Source organism: Manacus vitellinus, unplaced genomic scaffold (assembly GCF_001715985.3).
Source record: "Manacus vitellinus isolate BGI_N305 unplaced genomic scaffold, ASM171598v3 scaffold_32_pilon, whole genome shotgun sequence".
Lineage (NCBI taxonomy): Eukaryota > Metazoa > Chordata > Aves > Passeriformes > Pipridae > Manacus > Manacus vitellinus.
Window position 1 is genome coordinate 5,237,058 of NW_021940460.1, and position 21,263 is coordinate 5,258,320.

General features: G+C 40.8%; 2 protein-coding genes across 2 annotated transcripts in view; one reads left to right on the forward strand and one right to left on the reverse strand.

The window, feature by feature from the left end:
* RHBDD2 (rhomboid domain containing 2) overlaps nucleotides 1-257 on the reverse strand; it is a 10,343-nt gene extending 10,086 nt beyond the window's left edge. Inside the window, exon 1 of the mRNA XM_029961262.1 lies at nucleotides 224-257. Within this exon, the coding sequence (XP_029817122.1) occupies nucleotides 224-257 (34 nt within the window). The remainder of the gene's footprint in view (nucleotides 1-223) is intronic.
* Nucleotides 258-1,097: 840 nt separating this feature from the next.
* TAF15 (TATA-box binding protein associated factor 15) lies at nucleotides 1,098-19,985 on the forward strand. The gene is made up of 16 exons (XM_029961263.1): nucleotides 1,098-1,114; nucleotides 3,038-3,124; nucleotides 4,146-4,194; nucleotides 4,380-4,470; nucleotides 4,549-4,666; nucleotides 7,301-7,584; nucleotides 8,393-8,507; nucleotides 14,515-14,549; nucleotides 15,139-15,171; nucleotides 15,751-15,860; nucleotides 16,382-16,511; nucleotides 17,752-17,841; nucleotides 18,866-18,950; nucleotides 19,041-19,126; nucleotides 19,228-19,330; nucleotides 19,627-19,985. The coding sequence occupies exons 1-16, from the start codon at nucleotides 1,098-1,100 to the stop codon at nucleotides 19,664-19,666; spliced, it is 1,473 nt and encodes a 490-aa protein (XP_029817123.1). The 3' UTR covers nucleotides 19,667-19,985.
* The last annotated feature ends 1,278 nt before the right edge of the window (nucleotides 19,986-21,263 follow it).

Sequence of the window (21,263 nt, forward strand, 5' to 3'; positions counted from 1 at the left end):
TTGGGGTTGTGTTCCCCCCGTGCTCCCCACGGTGTGAGATGCAGACCCCATTTTGGTTCATGCCCCCCACTGCAGGCTGTTTTGGCTCGTGTACCCCCCTGGTGTGCGATGTAAGGCCCCCCCCCTCGTGGGTCATGGTCCTTCCCCCGTGTGAACCCCAGCTTGCAGTTCCCACCCCACTCTGTCCCAGTGTGAGATGTGGACCCCCCTTTGGGTCGTGTACCCTGCCATATATAAATGCCCCCTTTTTGGGTCATGGCTGTTCCATTGTGTGGACCCCCGATTTGGGTTGCGTTCCCCCCTCATCCCGTGTGAGATGTGAACCCCATTTTGGGTCCTGCCACTCCCCACAGCCTGGTTTATGTGCTCCCCTTTGGATCAGCACCCCCATGGAATGGAGACATCCCCCCCATCGGGTCGTGCCTCCCTTTCATGGGACATGCTCTCCCCTTCTCACTGCAGGGACCAGCCTTTGTGTCCCAGTATCTGCTCTTCACACCCTGGGAGTGCCAGCAGAGCAAAGTCGGGGCTTCACATCCCCCTTCTCTGGGCTTAAAAACGCTCTGGCTGATTGTTTTCCAGCAGAGGATTTAGTTGAGCACAGAGGCAGGATCTGCTCTCCCAGGTGACCTGACACAGCCCAGCTTCTCCTGGGGCCTCTGCGAGCATGTTCTGGTGCTCTTTCCTCATCCCCTTTGAGGTTGGATGTTTGGGTCTCCCCGGCAGCGCTGCCCCTGGCAAGCCGTGGATAGCAGTGTATCCCAGAGTGGGAGGAGGAATTCCAAGGCCGTGTATGCTTTGTGGAGCGAGCCATGTTTTGTTAGGGTCGAGGCGTTTTTGTGTTGTCTCAGGTTGCATGTGTGAGTGATAGACGATACAAACAGAGCAAAGTGTGTTAAAGGAATCCTTTACGCCAAGGAGCAGTTGTTTACCGTGGAAAGTAAATGTGTCCAAAGCTACTAAAACGAGTCCAAATAATGATTTTTCTACTAAATGAGTAAAACTTGGCAGTAAACTAAACCCACTTTCTCTCCGTACCTCAGCTACTGACCAGTCAAGTCACCTGTCTCCTCTATTTTTAGCTCTGATGTTCAAACATGAGGTTCTTTTTCTGGTGAGAATATTGAAAAGCAATTCTACTTCTTTGTATAAATTACATCATATAAGAACCTTAGTTTTCAAATGTACACAGCAGATTCTTCTAAGAGGAATACACCCCCTGAGCCTTGCAAGGTGATTAGTCTCCTATGCCCCGCTTCATCCACAGGAAATTTGTCCACAAGCTTTTTAAACATTCAGTAAAAATGTGTATCCAGGAATTTCCAGAATAAGCTTATTTCAAAAAATATTTACAGACTCTTGTCCCCCTTGAGCCCACGAAAATAAATTGATCAGAAATCTGCGAGAGGTCCAACAGAGGATGTAGAAAAATGTATAAATAAAGGAAATTCCTCTGATTCTGTGTTTTCATATTTTGCAGGCTTCTTATCTGGTTGCTTTCAGACTTTTCCCAAAGTGTTTTGGTTTGGCAGAAGTTTGTTAGGGAGAAGCTCAGGAGATTAAATGTAGTCCTTCAGTTTATAGCTAGTTACATCCTCACTCAATAATTCTTTCTGATACAACCATTAATATTCTTTTCTTCAATTAGCAGCATTAATGGCATATAAATTTTAGAATTAAACCATAAGCCTGCTTCAAAATGTGGTTACCTATTTAACAGCAATCTTTGTGATCATTTAAATTGAAACTGTAAAAATTTTACCTTACTGTCATTAGAACAATAAATTTGAATTGCACATCTACACTGGGGTTTTAATTGCCTTTCAGTATGAAAAAGCAATGAAATATTTGTGTACAAGTGCAAAAGGAGGAGAATATTTCACATTTGAGTAAAACTGCTTTATAGGACGTGTGAAATGAAACATTATTTCATCTCAGCTTTTGGTAAATGTTTCTGTTACAGAATACGAAATTTGATACTTTGTGTTGCTCCGAGGAGATACTTTACCACTAAAAATGCTGCTTGGTGTCTGAATAGCTCAGTTGATACCCTCACCTCACATCCTCACCTCCAGTGATGCCCTCATCAGACCTGTGTTTAAGTGTAAGCACTGGCAGGCTTGGATTTATTACCTGCTGAGGGAGAGATAATGAGCAGATTCAGCAATTTGATGAGTGCTTTGATTGGAAAATGATTATAGTCATTTATGACATTTACCCTGCATTGTAATTAATTCTCAGTGTCAGCTTTTTAGGCAGTTCTGGGTGTAGAGCTTGGAGAGAGAACGTGGAGGAAAGACTGAAATTAGGGATGAAAACAGAGAAGTTCCTGATAGTTTTTATTAGACCACAGCCCCACAGTGTTTATGTAAATTCATTAAGTGGTTTGAAAGGAACAGAAAAATTGCAGGACTGTTATCCAGAGTGACAGAGAGCCCGTGCAGTGCAGAGGTCCCACAGCAGGGGCCGTGAGGTGCCTCTGGAGAGCTGGAGCCTGCTCCTGACAGTGGGAATTCTGCTGGAGCCATGTGTGTGTGTTCTGTGTGGCTGCCTCTGTCACGTGCTGCTGGGCTCTCAGCAGCGTTTTCCCTTTTGCAGTGGGAGCAAAGGGAATTGTCACGGCTCCTCCATCCCTGATTTCTCCCCATCCTGCCCGTGCCTGTGCCCTTTTGCTGGGCAGAGCTTTCTTAGGGCATCTTCAAAAGGTGTTCAGCAGACTAACCTACTTAGCTTTGCTTGATTAATTAAGCTGCTGCATTCTGCCCGTTGATGATGGCACCGTATTCCGTAGCCATTAGAGGGGCTGTGCAGTCCCAGATATTTGAAGAGGTGCCTTAAAAATGGAATTCAGGTCTTTCAAAAAGGACAGTTCTAAGTGGCTGTAGCTGTGTCTTGTCCCCCACACTCTGTGCTCCTATCATCCCAGTCTTAACATTTTCTCTTAATAAAGAGGAAGCTGTCTAACTCTGCAGGGAAAGTAGTTGCATTGAACCTTTGTACCTCTCCCCAACCTTTTTTCCTCCTGTACTAAATAAAGGACTGAAACGTTAAATGGAAATTCTCAATATGACTTGTTTCTTTTTCTAGATTCTGGAAGTTACAGTCAGTCTGGGGGCCAACAGAGGTATGTGTGGGGTTGGGTTTTTTTACTGTTAGCAAATACACCAGCAAAATAAAAGACCCATAAAATAAAAGACCCATTTAATATTCCCAACATGATGATTGAATCTTCAGGCATGATAGAGCGTTGATATGCTTTTGGAGTTATGGGTGCAGAAAGCTTGCAGCTGAACCTTTATCAAGATGTCTTATAAAACAAGAAAAAGCAGTCTGTATTCCTGAAGAGAGGACAATAATTAGATGTAAATTGGAATGCCATCTCATAATAGATCTTTTGAAATATGAATATAGGGAAATATTTTTCATGTGACTGCCTTAAGCTGTTCACTAAGATTTTAGTCAAAGGTTATTATATTTATTATAAGGCCCAAAGCTGCAATTTGGGGGCGTATTTTAATCAGGGAAACAAGTGTTTTTATCGAAGTGTGAAAATCACAGCTAATGCTGAGTGTGCTAATGAAAATCACAAGGTTCAGTGCATGTAGCACTGCCTGAGTTTGGATCTGTGTCTGAGCATGATGAGTTTCAGCACATGGTTCTTCTGTCAGTTCCTGAAGGCTTGAAGTGGCAGAATAATGAGTAAGTATAATATAAAACTAGAGTGGGTTTTGATGGTGGTGTTATTCTTGGATAGTTCAACAAATACCAAACAGACCGTAATTAAAATAAAATTGACTCTGTAAGAATGTCCTGAAAAACTTAAAGGCCCTTTGTTTTATATAAAGTTTTCTGGGATTCTGAAGAATCTGTCAAACTACAGTAAACCCAGCTTTCATGTAGTTTAAATTTATGCTTGAAATGCAGCAGAAATTAAAATAAGCTCTTCTGGCTTCTGACAGTCAAGGACTAATTGTGGAAACAATTAGTTCACTGATGTGGTTCTAAAGTGCCTGCAACTGCAGTACTCGGATTAAACACCTATTTTGGAATGAAGAGAAACTTAAAATGACACCAAAAATACCTTTACTTTCCAATCTGTATGAAGGGCACTGTAAGCATTTCCTAAAAGCATTTTTCTCTTACAGCTACTCGTCCTATGGCAATCAGAGCAGCCAGAATTATGGACAAGGACAGGTATGTTGAAAAAAACCATCATGTCTTTCAAAGCAGATGTTCCTTGGGTGAAAATAATTGTTCCTGGGCCAGGAAGAATTCCATTCCCAGCTGTGCTTGATGTTTGCAGTTGTGTCTGGCCAAGGAAAACTGTAATTACCTGCTGTGGAAGTTACACTTATTTGAGTACATTCTTGAAATTACAGGGATATTCTGGTTATGGGCAGAGTGGAGACAATTCCTCCTATGGACAGAACTATGGAAGCTATCATGGGAACTATGGACAAAATCAATCAGGTTTGGCTAGCTTGTTACATTCATTGGCAGGAATTAAAAGGTGAATATTGACTAAAAATTTTCTTCCTCGATTTCCAGGTTATGGACAAGATTCCCAGGGATACGATGATGAATCCAGTTACGAAAATCAGAATCAGAGCTCATACAACCAGCAGTCTTATGGCAGCCAGGGCCAGCAGAAAGGGTCATCTAGAGGGTAAGGAAGCAGAGTTTACCAGTGTGTATTTAAAATAACGTCTAGCAGTTGTACATTCTTAACTAGAGCTATAGCAAATTTCCTGGTGTCATGTCTAAAAAAGGCAAACATTTGAAAATCCACGTTCTTAAGACATTTTTAATGCCTGAAAGATGAGGAGGTACAGGAAGAATATTTCTTTATATAAGGATGGATGCAGTTGTTTTGAGTCCAGCTGTATGAGGACATACACTTTGGAAAGTCTTTGGATAGTGGTTGCAATGAAGAGTAGACTTTGAGGAGTATTTTGATTAGGAAAAAGGCATAACAAATACCTTTCCAATCACATTCTTCTGCTTAAACTTCCAGTGCTCTTTTATTAGCTTCAAATAAGCTGTTAGCAAGGAAACTCGTAGCTGTTCTCAGATTGCAGGCTACTTATCTGGCTCAGAATGCCTTTTCTTGATGGAGGAAGAATAAAGGATTCAAAAATGTAATGTAAGAATTAACTTTTGTTTTGCCAGCTGAGTAGAATTCTGAAAACATTGTGGTTTTACATCCTCATCAATAACTTCAGTGTGCTCCTGCAAACTCTGCACTCTGATCCAGAGCTGTGCTGTTGCAGATGTTTGACTTGTTAAGTGCTGGTTGTGTTTGATTCAGTTTCAGGAGGATTAAGGATACAACTTTGAGAGTGTGTTGGAAAACACAACCTGACTTCCCATAATGACTGAAAAGGCCACTTAGTGCTAGAATACCTTCATTGTCTAATTTACAAGCTTTGTGTGTACACCCTGAGGTTACTGCTCGTCCTGGAGCTTTATGAGGATCATATGACCTCATTAAAATACACTGTCATGTTCTCAACCTCATTCTTGTGTCCAAGGTTCAAGTATTTTTGTAGTTTTTTTACAAGGTGATAAAACAATCTGGACTTGAGCAAACCTGTACTTGGTTTCTGGTTTTGTAGTTATTATTACAAAACATCTTAATACAAAAAAAGCAAAGTCTTAATTTGCCAGCAGTAGGTGCTGTCACTCAGGATGTCTTTTTTCCCTAACAAAGGCAGGAATATGGTTAAGTTTTGATTTGCTTTATTTTCTGAGCATTTATTAGAGCTCTGCAGAGGTTTTTAACTCTGTAGATGTGCACTGGAAAAAAAAATGCAGCATGTAGATTCTCCAACAAGTTGTTCATGATGGAGAAAATGAAGAAAAGACAATGGAGGGAAACTTTTTGATGTGTGGTTGTAACAAATAAGGAGAAACTGAGAAATTAAATGGTAGCAGCTTACAAGAGGGTGGACACAAAATTGTAGCTGTCACATGTGAAGGGGGAAAGCAGCAAATGGTGGATGCTGTCAGTGATGCTTCCTTCATTGGGGATGGTGCAAAGGCCGAAGCAGAGCTGACCTTTTTGAAGTGAAGACATTAATAAAAATCTTCACAAGCTGTTTACCACTGGGATTAGCAAGGTTAAAGATGAGATCTAGGTTAGGACTGGGAGAGAGCAGATTAGATGGTATTTACACAGGTGGGATATTTTGAGATTGGTTGGACCCAATGGACTGGATCTTAAAATGCTTTGAAAAGCTGGTGGAAACTTTCTGTAGGCTCTGGAATTTTTTTTTTCTGAGATATTTTTGACTAGCAAGTAATATTACCCAAAGACTGGAGCGGGACATATCTAGTGCCTCATCTTTTGAAAAAGGATGGAAGCAGGGAGGAGGAAGAGAAGAAAGGATGGCAGAGCTCAGAGATTTATTTTCAGTTACTGAAAAAATCAGACAGTTAAGGCACAACTAAGTACCTGAGGGAAAACAAAGGAATGAGTAACAGCCAGTGTTCCCTGGATGCAATTTATTTCTCATAAATCCATATTATGTCTTCCTGTGAAAGGGTAACCTAGATGGAACTGTTCTCCCATAAATCTGGATTTTCAGAATATTTCTGTTTCTGCTTTGGAAGCTGAAGTAGCCTAGGGAAGCGTGGTGTAGGTGAGATTCCCTTGTGGTTGCTCTAAAGTTATTAGTCAGAGAAGATTTACGACTCCCTCGTGGAATGTAGAGCTGCACTGTGTTGGAAATATCCTGGATGTGCTACTGGTCCATGTTCCTGATGAAGATTGGTGGGGTGTAGATGGCACTAAACTGAGAAGAACTTGCAAGTGTGTTAGAGACCATCACAGGAGTTAGAAAAGCTCTTGACAGATGGTAAAATGCCCAGAAGAAGAGAGGTTGCAATTCACTGGAAGCAAAATTGGGGATTTGGGGGATTTTAGGCAGCAAGTCTCAGCTGTACAGTACAACATGAGCTGAGCACTGAGGCTCTGCCCTGCAGTTCCACAGAGAAGGATTTGGTGTTTAGCAGGTCACGGGCTCTCCATCAGCCATTTATGGTACTGGGAGAGGGGAGAAAGCAAGTGTTGTACTGGGATATGTGAAAGGAGGGATGCTCTTAAGTTACCTTTACAGTGGAAACTGAGGAAGCCAGATACATCCCAACAGAGATGAAACAGAGTATTTTCACATCCTTATGCCAGTAATGAGGTGACTGTGACCAGGAAATTGTAGCAATGCCATGAATTTTCAACCCTTACGTTGCTCTCTTGTTCTGTGAACATTTAGCTATTAATTCAAATTCTGTTTGTTTTAAGTGGAAGAGGCTCTTATGAACAAAAGTCAAACTATGGTCAGCACCAAAGCTCTTATGACCAGCAGTCAAGCTATGGACAGAACCAAGACTCTTACGACCAGCAGTCAAGCTCATATGACCAGCAGTCGGGCTACGGCCACCAGGGCTCCTATGACCAGCAGTCGGGCTACGGCCACCAGAGCTCATATGACCAAAAGTCAGGCTATAACCAGCACCAAAGCTCATATGGCCACTCTCAGCAATCCTACCAGTCTCAGAAGGGAAGCTATAGCCACAACAGCCAAGGTAAAATTCACAGGTTGAATTCAGTATTGGCTAATAAAACTGAGCGGAGACGCTGTGAAATAGTTGGATTTCCTTCCACAGGCAGTTATTTGGTGAATAGTTAAAGCTCTTCTATTTATACTCTCGGGGGGGTGTTTTATTTGTTAAGACTTTCAAAGCATTATGCAGGGGTGAAACACTTTTGGGGCCCCCAAATGGTTGCATTTGCTTATGTTAGAGGCAGCCTTGCAGAATCCCTGTGTTCTGCAAATTCTAGATGGAATTTTCTTCCCAAGCTATTTTGAACCTTCTTCCTGCATGAGGGTGACATGTCTTGATCAGTCATGAAGAGCTTTTGCACTTCACATTCCAGCTTTATGCTGTGTAGGTGAATTCTGAGATAGAAGAAGCTTTAAGATGAAGCCTTTTTTTTTTGCAGTAACTTCACACCAGCAGCACAACCCACTCTGTTTATCCTTGTTCTGTCTTCACTGATGTCTTTTGCAAACTGGGAAGGCTGTATGGAAGTCAGATGAAAAGTATATTTTAGACAGTATGTGTTTAATGTTTGGAAAATGAAGTGTAATTACAGAGTGCTTACATTCTAATATACCTTGTGACCCTGGAAGTCAATGGAGATAAGGGAGCAAAGTTCCTTTTGGTTTTTTTTTTCCCAGTTACTTTGTGGCACAGATGATGTAAGAGAGATTTAGGAGTTGATACTTTTTTCAGATTTAAATGGAGAGGGGTGGGAACTGAAGGGTGTGAGTTTTCAAGCACTGCAGTTTGCACCCAATTTACTCGTGCTTTGTTTTCCTCGTTGTTCCAGATGATCGACGTGAAAAGAGTAGGTATGGAGAAGATAATAGAGGATATGGCGGGTCACAGGGAGGAGGTAGAGGGGGATATGACATGGATGGAAGAGGTCATATGTCTGGATATAGGTAAGTGATCTCCTTCCAGTGCCTGCAGTTTCCTTACCCTTGTTTCTTACGCTTCAGCTGCTTTTAATTTCTGTTTACTGTATGTCTGTGCCTAAAGTGATTCAGATTTTTTATTTCCAAAAATGGAAGGTTTCTAAAATAAAAACCTTTCTGCACTGCACAGAAATGCATTTTGCATAGGAAGAGCTCTTAGGTTCAGATAGATTGAGACCAAGCATTTGATTGTTCTGACACGTTTTGTTTGCATGAGTTGCAACACAAAAACTGCCCCAGCCCATCCCTTGTTTTCAATGGCAAGAAAACCAACAGCCAGGGATCAAGAAAGTTTGATAAATTCATAGCTAAGGTAGCTCACATTTTAGCAGGGAAGTATTTTGACTTTGCAGTAATAGGAATAATTTAGTAGTAACGTTACTCGTTCTTTGCTGGTTTTGCAGTTCTGAACTTCTATTTTATACTTCTGTGGATTATTAAAACACATTTTTTATTATTGATTTATCTGTCAGTCTAAACACGTTTATTTTGGGTAGATTTGAGATACTAACAATGCTGTCACCCCTTTATCAATTGCCTCGGGCCCTGTCAAGAAAATTTATGCACATACTTAATTTTGTGCTTGCAGATGATTTCATGGAAAGGTCTGAGACTGGGACCTTTGCTTTAAAGCCTATTGAATTAGGCCATAGGACATATAATTTATTAATAAACTCTCCCAGCTGGCTCCCCTTTATGTGCCTCTGAAATGGTTGAGGGTGCAGAGTGTTCACTGGTGCAGGGCAAGAATGTTGAAGCTTCAAGTGAGCTTTGAGGTGTTGCTTGTCAGCCCTTCAAAGGGCTGCACAGCTGTGGGTTATTGCTAAACTCCAGATAAAATCCACTATAATTATACAGTGCTGTATGTTGGAACTGATCTAATTTAAATAAAATAATCCAGTACTTTTAAAAACAATATATTTTTAAACCATATTTGAAATTTGCCTGCTGCTCCCCAATTGTACTTCATGGTTTGGTTTTAGTGATGTAGGTGGGCCCTACCTCTCCTAAATAGGTGTGATAGCACAATGACAAGTGCATATCAATAGTTATTTTATGTTTGCTGGGGTTTTATGTAATATAAACATAGTGCCTAATTTTTCTATCATAATTTATATAATAAACATAAAAACTATATGTGATAAATATAAATAAACATAAATGTATATAATACAAAATTCTGTAATATGTAGTACCTTATATAATATAAACTTAACTAGCAAAATAATTTCTAAGTTGATTTTCAGTTAAAACTGAACTTCTTTTTCTTAAATTAGATTTTCTGTGTGGATGAGGGTTTTCCATATTCCTGTGAGAAAACCTGGATTTTTAAAAAATCCATTTATAGCTGAGCCCTTTCCAACAAGAGGAATGAATGTGAGCTTCAAAAAACACACTGGTGGATTTTGTCACTTGGACACACACTTGGGTCTTTGCAAGATTAAGAAAAATGAAATAATGTCTGTGAAAATAAAACCTCTTCCCATGTTTTTCCAAAATGTAAGAAAACTTTTGGTCACACATCCATGTAGATCATAGTCCTTCAGTGGACTTGGAAGCCAAAAGAAGGAAAAGAGGGGAGGTGAATGGAGAGGTGGGAGAAAATATAGCAAAGTGGGAAGGCATTTATTAGGAATTCTATCTGCTTCTGCTCAGTGATGGTGTCTTTAATAGCATCTGTAGTGGAAATTTGCTGGAAGTACAGTGTCATAGGTGTTTATTCAGTCTTTTTGCATAATTATGACAGAGGATTCTGCTGCTGGCCTACATATTTTACCAGACATGCTTATTAGAAAAGTCTGAAGGGTCAAATTAAATAACAAGCTGTATAGTCAAGGGGAAAATAACTTGTAATAAGATATGAAATGATGTTTAGTCCTCTGAAATTGTGGGGTTCAGGTTTGGTTTTTTTTGAGAGGGGTGTTTCTCTTAGATATTTTTTTTTTATTTCCTGGGAAAATATGTGTGTAGGAATATCAAGTCAGTCTCCAGTAACCATCATTTTCAGTTGTTTACTTTGATCACACTTTAATGCTTAACATTAAATTGTGAAAATTCCATAGCCATCAGGAAATAATCTACAAATCTTGTCTGCACAGATACTTTCACTGCTGTAATCACAGAATCCCAGGACAGTTTGAGTTGGAAGGGACTTTAAAAATCATCTCCTTCCACTCCCCTGCCATGGGCAGGGAACCTTCCACTAGACCAGGTTGCTCCAGGCCCTGTCCAGCCTGACCTTGAACACTTCCAGGGATGGAATAAATTTTTTAATGGTCTTGAGTTGCATCTTTTGGGATTTTAGTAGAATTTTCCCACCCCTTTTGCTTTGAAGCTCGAAAAATTGATGGTCTCACTAATTTGTGTTGTGGCTAAGAAGTAAAATATTTTCTCCTTTTCAAACCCATAGTAGAGGAGTGTCATCTTCTGGTTAGAAGGCAGGTCTTGAGAATGAAATTCACCCAAGCCTCCTTGTAGGATTAATCACCTTTTTGTCAGTCCTCATATGAAAAATAAGGAATTAATTGCTTATTGTGGTTGTGGGACTGAATTGTTCTGGTTAAGCCTGTAAGTGGGAAATACAGGAGCAATACAAAGCAGGTGAAAGAAGCTTTGCCTTTGACTCTCTGCTCGTGCAAACTGTGTTAGTGAACTGCACAGATGCAGTTTGGAAAGGATTTATCACTGTGTTAGGATTTGTCATAGAAATCCTAACTTTGCTCAGCATAGATTATTTTTTAACTCTTGTACTGATTTATGTTGATGTGCTATAAAAAAAAAGCTACCTATGCAGCTTGGTTGTTGTATCAGCTATTAGGAATGGGAACTAGTGGGATATAAAGAAACTGCAGCTCCGTGCAAATGGTTTTTACTGTGTGATTTGTGCTCACAATTAATATTTTGACTTGTAGTAGGTATGCTTGAGCTTACAGAGACTTTGGAAATACAAGAACAGAGGCAAATATAGGCAGGAAAAAAAAAAGCCATCTGTCAGTGACTACTGGTGCACTAAGCATTCCTTTCTTGTCTGTAAAATACACTGTTATGTGTAACTCCAACACACTTGGTGAGACATGTTGGAGGCTGAAATTTGGTCCCTGAATTCTTAGTGCTACTTCTGCCAATATCTGATGACTTTTTAAAACTGCATTTCTTGTATCTGTTGTGCTGAGCTCCCCATGTACCTGTGCCTTTAATTTAAAGAGCTGTTCCCAGCTGGAGTGAGCAATATCCAGATGAACTCCATTTACAGTCAAGTAGGTGATGATGAATCTGAGTATAGGAGGAAAGAACATTGGACATTTCTTTCACAGCAGCAGGTTTTTGTCTCTGTGAGTGGTGCCTCATCATATTCTGGCCACCTGCAGTTCAGTCTCTTATTTATTATCTTAGTTGGTGGCACTGCTGAGTTTCAGCTGCCTGTTCATGTTTCTGATACAAAATGTTAAAAGTCCAAAGTCCATCTGGTCACCCATCTCTTTGTCTGTCTGCAGGCCTGGTGAAGCAATGGGCTGTGAAACACTGCAGTTATATTTTCCACGTTTTAGGACAATAATGTGGGAACTAATTCAGCTGCTGAGATTGAATTTTGGGTCTCAGAGATTGTGGCAGAGATTTTGGGTCTCTGAGATTGTGGCATCAGCTGCTTGCAACCAGTTTCTGTGTTTGAATTCACTTGCTGCAGGATATCTACATGATTCCAGGGAATCTTGGGTAGCTTTGCCCAGCAATCTCTGGAAGGTGACACAGTGCAGCTTTATAAATCACTCATAAAATGTGACTTAAAAATGTAGGAAAACATTAACCCATCATCAAAGGTACCTGTTAGTGAACTGATGCAGATTTTTGTGGGGTTGGCCACGTGGGACTGAACCGAAACATACTTGGGCAAAAACATATTTCTATAGACATTAATTAAAACTAATTAAAAATTATGGATTGCACTTGTTAGTGCAGGGTGCAGAATTACTGGAGCACAGAGGTAGGAATTGGGCATTGGACTAAGACTTCCTTTACATTTCCAACTCTCACTTCACAGAATCATGGTGCACATTTTTACCCCAGCATCTTACAGAATCCTCACTTCCTGTAAGGTCCTGCATTTGTTGGCACAAAATTATTTTCTATATTGTTGGGGTTTTCAAATTTATGTCTCTGCTGCTGTATAATTTCACATCAGAAAACATGTTCTGGATATTGCTGTCCTGATGAATTGGGACTGTACTCTGGGGTTGGAAAACTTTGATAACGTTTCCATGGTTGATGTTATTTGCTCTTGTTATTTCTGAGCTAAAATCCCAGAAGAACAGGCATTCCTATTAAAAATTGTTGTGTCATAATGAAGTTCTTTTTTTTAGCTGAAGTGAATTGGAGATGGCAGAAAGGTATTTACAGTAAATTTTATGATCACCATTGTGTTTTTATCACTGAAAACAGCCAGCCTTGAATAAAGACCAGCATTGATGTTGCATATAAAATTCATTCATGTTACCTCTTTAATGAGCAGAGTGAATTGCTTATGAGTAAATGACACTGCAATTTAGCATTCAGATTTTTTCTGTAAAACAGCATTAAAATCTGCAGCAAAAATTTATTTTAAGAAGAGTCTCAGTAAAAATGTAACCTGTCATGACAAACACCTGGGTACTGTCACAGAACGTCAGTCACCCTCCAAAGAATGTCTCTTAATCCAGGTTTAATAATAACCTGTTGGAACCTTATTTCTTTGTTCCTCACTTTGGGCAGATTTTATCTCATGGATGTTAAGTATCAGCACCTTCCATTCATGACTTTGCCAAAGAAGTTACTCTCTTAATTTTATTTCATTGTCTTTTGCTGGATGTTTGTGTGTTTGGACTGTGCTGTGTGGGCAGAGAGAATTAAAACCTGGAGTGACTTCTAGTCATAAAGTGCATTGGTGAAGAGGCACAACAACTCCAGAGGCTGGAATATCCCTCTGCAACAGGATTTGAGCTCACACTGCCTTTATCTTGTGTGAAAGCTCTCAGGATTAGGTCACCCTGCCTAATTTTGAGGTGGCAGCTCTGCCCCCCCTCGTGAGGGATAACAAGCAGGCAGTTGTACAGTATGATATAGTCTTTCTGACATTTAGTTATTGACCTTCTAAAAAAATCCAGTGGTTGTATTTTTCCTGAAGGCTTTGAGTATTGATTATATTGTGTTCATAACATGGATGCAATTAAAAAATGCTGCGGTGAAAAATCCTGCAAGTACGAACCTTTCCATTGAAAAGAGCGAGGGTTTATTTTCATGCACATAATTGGAGGCATAACAACCTGTTTAAATCCCCTTCTAACCTTTGAAAATTGATGTGTGTAATCTCTTAACTTGGTCTACATTTTGTGCCACAGGTTTCAGAATGAATGAAATAAAACTTCACGGCCTCTGCTTTTGAAGCTCACATACACACACCTTCTCTGTAATGTCAAGTGCTGTAGTACAGTAGGTCCCCACAGCCCCTTGCTCAGAGAATGGCTGATTCTGCTAATTTATCCCCTGTATATAATTGCATAAAAATGGAGGTTAATTAATTTTAGCTCTTTTTTACTTCTAGAAAAGTACTAAAGTACTAATTATCCCAAAGTAGCAATTACATCTACAATTAAAGCCCGTTAACCTTCACGAAAATAACGTTTTTGTTTAAACCCCAGTTTTTAATAGCAGTTATTTTGGCTTGTGGGATGGGAGAAAGTACTGAACCAACAACATGTGGATGGGTTGGTTTAAAATACTCCTTAGGGCTTCTCTTCTCCAGTGCAGCACCCTGAGAGATTATTCACTTTCATGTAATTTAATCTTTGAACGTGAGCGGGTAGTGAGGAGAACATAGAGATGGTGCTTTAGCTGCCAGACAGTAACTCTCAACTTGTCATCAGTTAACTGTAGATTGAGCCTTGGGCTCAGCATGTAGAGACTTAAGGAAGAAATCATTTCTTCAATTTTTCCTCTGCAGTGGTGGTGACCGTGGTGGCTTCAAAAATTACGGTGGTAAGTGCCGAGTATCCAAAAATGTTTCAGTGGAAATTCTTTATAAATCTAAAAGCCACCAATATCTTGTTACTATCTAGTAGAAGCATTATAGAGTTTTGGTGAGGCTGGTGTGTTCACGAGTTTTAGTAGCCAAACTTGTAGCAATAAACTGGATTCCTACTTTTGTCAAATTGCATGAAAGAATTTGTGGAGACAGTGACGTTCACCGGATTTTTTTTTTCTTTTCTTTTTTTTTTTTAATTTTTGTTACAAATGCTTCTTAGAATGGTACTAGAGGTAGAAAAAAAAAAAGTGGGAAACTGCTTGGTGATCTGACAACCAGCATTTGCAAGCAAACACCAGCACAGCATCAGTGTGGCAACTGCCACATGCTGCAAGTTAAAGAACACGTTAACGTCCTACAGACACCTTCTGTTGAACGTTTAAATCTAAATATTCTCTAAGTCTCTGGTTAATGTCTTAGATCTTAGATGCATTGCATACATTCTTTATATATTTTCTTGTTGCTAAAAAAGTCACTTGAAAGTGCTTTGCTAAAAATAGTCTTTTTTCTTTCTTTTTTTTTTTTTTCAAATCCATTTCATAGGTCAAAGGGATTATGGACCGAGATCAGATGCTGGTAAGAAAACAAGCACTGAGTGGGAGTGGACTGTAGCTCTTAGGTCACTGCTTTTAAAATGTATGTCTAGAAAGATGGATGTGGCTGCAATTCCCGTGGCTCAAAAGAAATGTAGCTAAAGCATGTCTTCCTTGAAAGAAATGTATTTTATTAAAGCCCATGGGAATTTTTGGATGTTCAGGCAGCAAGTAAGAATTTGCTGATGAACTTTGGATCTGCCTGAGCCAAGCAGCTGCTTTCACTGCCATCCCACTTCTGCTAAGCTTATGTTATTTAAAACACACACTGCTCTGATGGGTTGGGATGTCCAGCTGCGTGGAGAAGTTGAGTGTGTGGCAGGCAGCTGGTCAGCTCCCGAATGTATTCTCTGATGTACTGCAGCATCTGAAGGTGCTGCGTGGGCCTTTCTGAAGTTGGTGGTGCTAACTTCAAAATTATGCTCCCTGCTCATCCTTTATTTCACACAAGATGTCTTTGGGATTTAAGGGTCTGCTACTGGGCAGCACAGAGCTGAGCTTTAAATGTTGCTGCTGTTGCAACCACAGGAACACATGGTAAATGTAGCTTATTTTTCCGTAGATTCAGAGTCTGACAACTCTGATAACAACACCATCTTCGTGCAAGGACTCGGGGAGGATGTTTCAACAGATCAAGTGGCAGACTATTTCAAACAAATTGGTATTATAAAGGTATGTGAAATGAGAAGTCATTGGTCAGAAGGAAGAGAACTTGTGGAGCTGGTGTGTTGGAAATGTACTGGTATCATTCAAGGCAGAGTTCGCTCTCACTCCCCAGCAGTTGTAGATAATATTTTATCTGAGTTCCCAGCTGACAGCTCATTTGTAGGCTGGCAGCACTAGCACCTTTTTCCTAGTGACATTTAGATTGCTTTGTGTCTCTTCTTTAGTCTTTATAACCCTGACACTCTATCCATTGTAGCACCCTCATACACCCTCACATGTGTGCCTCTGTGTTCTGAGGCTGCTGCTTCTGTTTCTGCAATTCTAAATTGGGATTTTGGGCACTTGACCTCATTTTTTTTTTAACACTGAGCCCATCCATCTTCATGGAGAACACTCAGTTATATCCCTCAGTTTCTGCAGGCCAGCTCCAAGAGAATCTTCTTTCTAAAGATACTTAGTGTTAGCTCTGAACTGACTTTACCAGTGTTTCTCCTGGTGTATGCCAAGTGTACAACCTTTCTTTTCAGACCAACAAAAAGACTGGCAAGCCTATGATAAATCTTTACACAGACAAGGATACTGGCAAACCAAAGGGAGAAGCAACAGTATCTTTTGATGACCCTCCTTCTGCTAAAGCAGCCATTGACTGGTTTGATGGTGGGTGAGAGTACCTGTTCTTTTTGCTATTTATGAATCTAACAGGCAGTGGAAGAAGCAAATCAATAACCTCATTGGGGACCCTGTGCTGCTGCTTATGTGGCTTTTCATTTTGTCTTTTTGGTGGGTTTTGTGTGTTTTTCTTAAACAAATACCTGTATTTCATGGGATCTTTTGTGTGCTGAATTTCTCTCTCATTTGGTGAAACAGCAGCTGGTGGTTTAGACCAAAAATGTGTAATGAAACTGGGGGGGTTTGCTGCTGTACCTCAGTCATCCCTGCAGAAAGTGTGAGAGGTGGTGTTCATGTCACTTCTTGTACAGACCAACAGAGCTGTAATCTGTGTTAGCAGCTGGAGGGATTCCCTGTGGTGTTAGTATTGATATTTTTAGAGTTTGGGAATGTTTATGGCAATTTGTGCTGAGTGCTTTGTATATACTCAGGGAAGAACAAGGGTTTTTAAAATTTCTGGGCTTATCCCAGAAATACATTGATGTGAAATGCTTCAGACTTGATGCAGGAAATAACAGTGACACTCTGGTAGTAGTTAACCTGAGGAGGTGAGGGAAAAGTGCCTGCTCCTGTCACCTTGTGTGTGCACAGAATTTTAGTGATACTGGGTAGAAACAAAAGGACATACTCTACATCTGGTATGAGACGATACTGCATAAAAAATCTGGCATGGCACGCTGTTTGCTGGTTATATTTTGCTATATAAAATGCAAATTCACTTTTGTTTAGGAGGGTAAAGCAAATATGACTCTATAAGGCACATGTGCAGTCCTGTTTGCTCTGTGATAAATGTTGTGTCTATGAAGAATTGAAACTGAAAAACATGAACTTTTAAAATACACTCACTTGGGAGTTAAGTTTTGTGCTGGTTGTTGAATGATACAAAAGCCTTGTTGCCTGCCTTGGAATTACAAACAGAGTTTGAATATCCAAACCAGTTATTCTTGAACATGGCCAGAAATCTTTTAAACATCCTTATGTCTGTTTAAATTGCAACCTTCAGATCTCATTTAAACTGAAATATCTGTGGGTTTATGGAGAGCCTAACAAGTACCTCATGTTTACCATCTCACCTTTGGACCAGTGCTTTCAAAACCAAGAGATTTACTGCAGCCTCCCTCTGTCTCAAGAGCTTTGTATTCAGTCTCTGTGTGCAAATCACTTCTGCTCTCCTGGGCTTGCTGCTGTGTTGTTGGGAGCTGTACTGATCCTTTCTCTCCTTCCACAGGAAAAGAATTCAATGGCAATGTTATCAAAGTTTCTTTTGCAACTAGAAGGCCCGAATTCATGAGAGGAGGTGGAGGTGGAGGACGCCGAGGTGGGACTAAAATCTGTAGAATCCTTGTTTTTGCATTGTTAAATGCTTTTTAACTGTGATTGACTTATGAAAGAGGAGTTGACTTTGAAGCAGTGATTCATCAAATATATGAGCCTTTGGGATTCTGCCAGGAAAGGGAGTAATAAGGACTGAACCAAGTTAAGTAAACTGAAATCGGTAATCTCTTTTGCACAGCACAGAATTTATGCTTTCCTTTAGAACTGGAAGGTCTCCAGATCTTGTCTCAGCATTGCTTTTAAAGAGAGAGTGTAACAGTGATGCTGAGGCTGTACCAGTGCCACGTACATAGGTGTGAATTCCCAGTGAGCATTTGCTTGTTACAGCAAAGCCTTGAGATACTCTGATGTTTCCAGCTGGTATTAAGCAGGGTACATTATTCAACTGCTACTGACTCAGAGCAGCTGTTGGATGTCTGACTCCTTTAATTAAAGAGAGTCCTTGATTCTCTGCATGTACAGTTTTGTCAATAGTCCACTGGATATTCATTCCCATTTTCCAGGAATCATGCTTTGGGTGGTGGCTGTCAACAAATTTTATTTTTTAAATCAGGCAGATAGGCCTGATTAAAAATGATTCTTCAAGAACTTTAATTTGTATAAAAGTTCTTCATCTTTGTAGTGCAGAAAACAAGACTGTTGTCCCTGTGCTCATGTCAGAGGCATCCTGGCATTAATCCAGACAGCTTTTTGTTAAATTTTTGTTCTGTGACTAAGTCTGGCCATATGTGATTAACATTATATGTTGTTAAATCTTTCTGAAACTTTATTAATGCACACAGTGGGTTTATATTTACCCATTGGCAATTCAAGCAGATCAAGTTTCCCTTTACTGCTGAAAAAGAATTTATGATAAATAGTGGGGATATATTTACATTAAACACTCCTTCCACCTGAAAAGTCTGTCACTTGGGTTCTGAAGCCAGTGACAGTCCTTAATAAATGTTTCTCATGTGCAGGTCATAGACACTTCCCCTCCTTTATTCTGATTATAATTTTGTCTGCAGGTTCACGAGGTGGATATGGAAGAGGTGGGGGCTTCCAGGGTAGAAGTGGGGAACCCAAAAATGGTGATTGGGTTTGTCCTAACCCGTAAGTGTCATTTTAATCGGGCAGGGGTGCTTCATGTATGCTCCTGGAGTTTCTTCACAGCTCAGTCTGGGGAATCCTTGTCTGTTCCAGGTCCTGTGGCAACATGAACTTCGCTCGCAGGAATTCCTGCAACCAGTGTGGTGAGCCCAGACCAGAGGATTCACGTCCTCCAGGAGGTGTGTAAAAACAGCCACGTCTCTTAAGTGTTCAAAGCGTTCGTGTCACCTGCTTCTTTCTGCAAAACCTGACTGATGTACCTGTTTGCCTTTTGCCCCAGATTTCCGTGGCAGGGGTGGCTATGGAGGAGAAAGAGGCTACCGAGGGCGCGGGGGCCGAGGCGGCGATCGGGGAGGTGGCTACGGGGGCAAAATGGGAGGAAGGTAAGAGGTGCTTGGCTGTGGAGCAAACAGGCTGTGCAACTCAGAGAGGGACTGTGGGAAAAGGGTTGTTTATGTGTGCAGGCACAACTCTGCTATGAAAATATTAACTACAGATAGGAGCTTCCGGAGGAAAATAACCCAGTCTGTCAGCTGAGTGTGTTTTGTGAGCGTGTTTGGACGAGGCTCTCTAAACACAGAGCAACGCACAGACGTCAGCGTAGAGATGTTTGACTGAAGGGACTGTTTGTTGCTTGCTTAACTTGTCATTTGCTTATAACTTTCTCTTTCCCTTCCAGAAATGATTTCAGAAATGATCAACGCAACAGACCGTACTGAAGACCACTGTGAATGTTTTGTTTGTCTTCTTGATGCGTTTGATAGTGAAATTGCCTGCAGCTTCACCCATGGCCTCTTTGGATAGTGGAATTGAGTGAAACTAGATTTTTATTTTGGTGGGAGGGACTGGGGTGGTTTGGGAGGATTTTTTTTTAAGCAAGACATTGAAATTTAATCTTAATTTCAACATTCTCCTCTTTTTTTCCCCCCATACCTTTTCAACAGGCCCTAAGAAGGAAAAGAATGAACTGTAAAATATTGCCAAAATATGAAGTGTTTTGTAATACAACAATAAATGCTGATTGTTTTATTTGTGAAATCCTACTGTTTCACAATTACTTCAGTTGCTTGTCTTTCCTTATATATTCCCAGCATTCCTGTGATGTGGCCTAAGCAGTAAATAAGCCCTTATTGTTTGGAATGGCACTGCAGCTTTGACCTGAGCTTTCTGCGTTCACAAAATCTGCAATTAAGTTGGTGCTGAGCCTCCTTGCTATCCATGCCCTCTATCCCAGACTTGCAGACTTGTCCCCTCCTCTCCTATTCCCTCTAAGACAGAACTCTGTGCTGCCTGCAGTCCTACCCCACACCTGCTTGGGTGCAAGGCAGAGCTCAGTGTGAGTGTGTTCTCCTGCTGCCAAGGGCCAGAACAGCTCAAAAAACAAGGTGGGATTGCTTAAAAAAAGAAAGAAAAAGGTGGTTTACTATACCTTACTGTACCTCTAGTTGCTGCTTTTGAAATGTGGGTGATGCAAACAAGTGCTGTGTGTAGCTGATTTATTTGAGGTCAGGTACAGATGAGGTTCAGTAGATGAATTGTGAGAATTTGGGATTCAGATGCAAAGCCAAAGGATGAAGAAACAATGGAAGTTCATTATCCCTCCTCTGCATAGGTGAGGTGCTGGGAATCTGGGAAGCTGGCACTGCCCCAGTCAGCTCATGGCCAGTGCTGCCTTTGCATCACAGGCCTTTGAGAAAGAACGTCTGGCTGTCCAGTATTCCAGGGGCAACACTATAAATACAAGTTCTTGGGGTCTGTAGTTACAACTGGGCTCACAGAGCTGCAAAATATCTCACAGAGAAATGAACAAAACTGGCTTTTGTTAAGGTTTGTAAGGCAGCTCCCCAGCTTGGTGTGCATTCATGGTCATGGTAACCAAGTTCAAATCAGCATTACCCGTGGCTGTAAATGTAGTGACTCTGCTGGGCCCTTTTCAGGTTTCTCCTGGGAAGCAACTGCTCTGTCAGGAAATGCCTCTGTCATGGATTGTGGGCAGTTTGTTCCTCTTAAAACAGTGGAATTTGAGGTATATGTGTGTTAGTGGCAGTATAAAATTTAATGTATGGCATGTGAGGCTTCAGAAAGGCAAACTGTTGACAAATTCAGTATCTGTTGTTTTGCTGGGCTAGAAAAGTTGGAGGTTGATGGTTTTTAAGCTGGAGTTAGTATTTGGAATGAAGAGGCTAGAGGGTGCTCTTGCCCACAGCTGCACTGGCACATCCAGGAGTAGAGGGAGCTGGATGGAGTGGAAGGAAAGCAGGGATCAGCAGTGTCCCTGCTGGGGCTGCACCCAGAGCCCTCGGAGCTGAGCAGAGA

Excerpts from the sequence above, each read along its gene's own strand:
- TAF15 (XM_029961263.1), top strand. Across the intron at positions 4,471-4,548 it reads CTATGGACAAAATCAATCAG|GTTATGGACAAGATTCCCAG; the intron begins GTTTGGCTAGCT and ends CTCGATTTCCAG. Across the intron at positions 19,331-19,626 it reads GGGGGCAAAATGGGAGGAAG|AAATGATTTCAGAAATGATC; the intron begins GTAAGAGGTGCT and ends TTTCCCTTCCAG.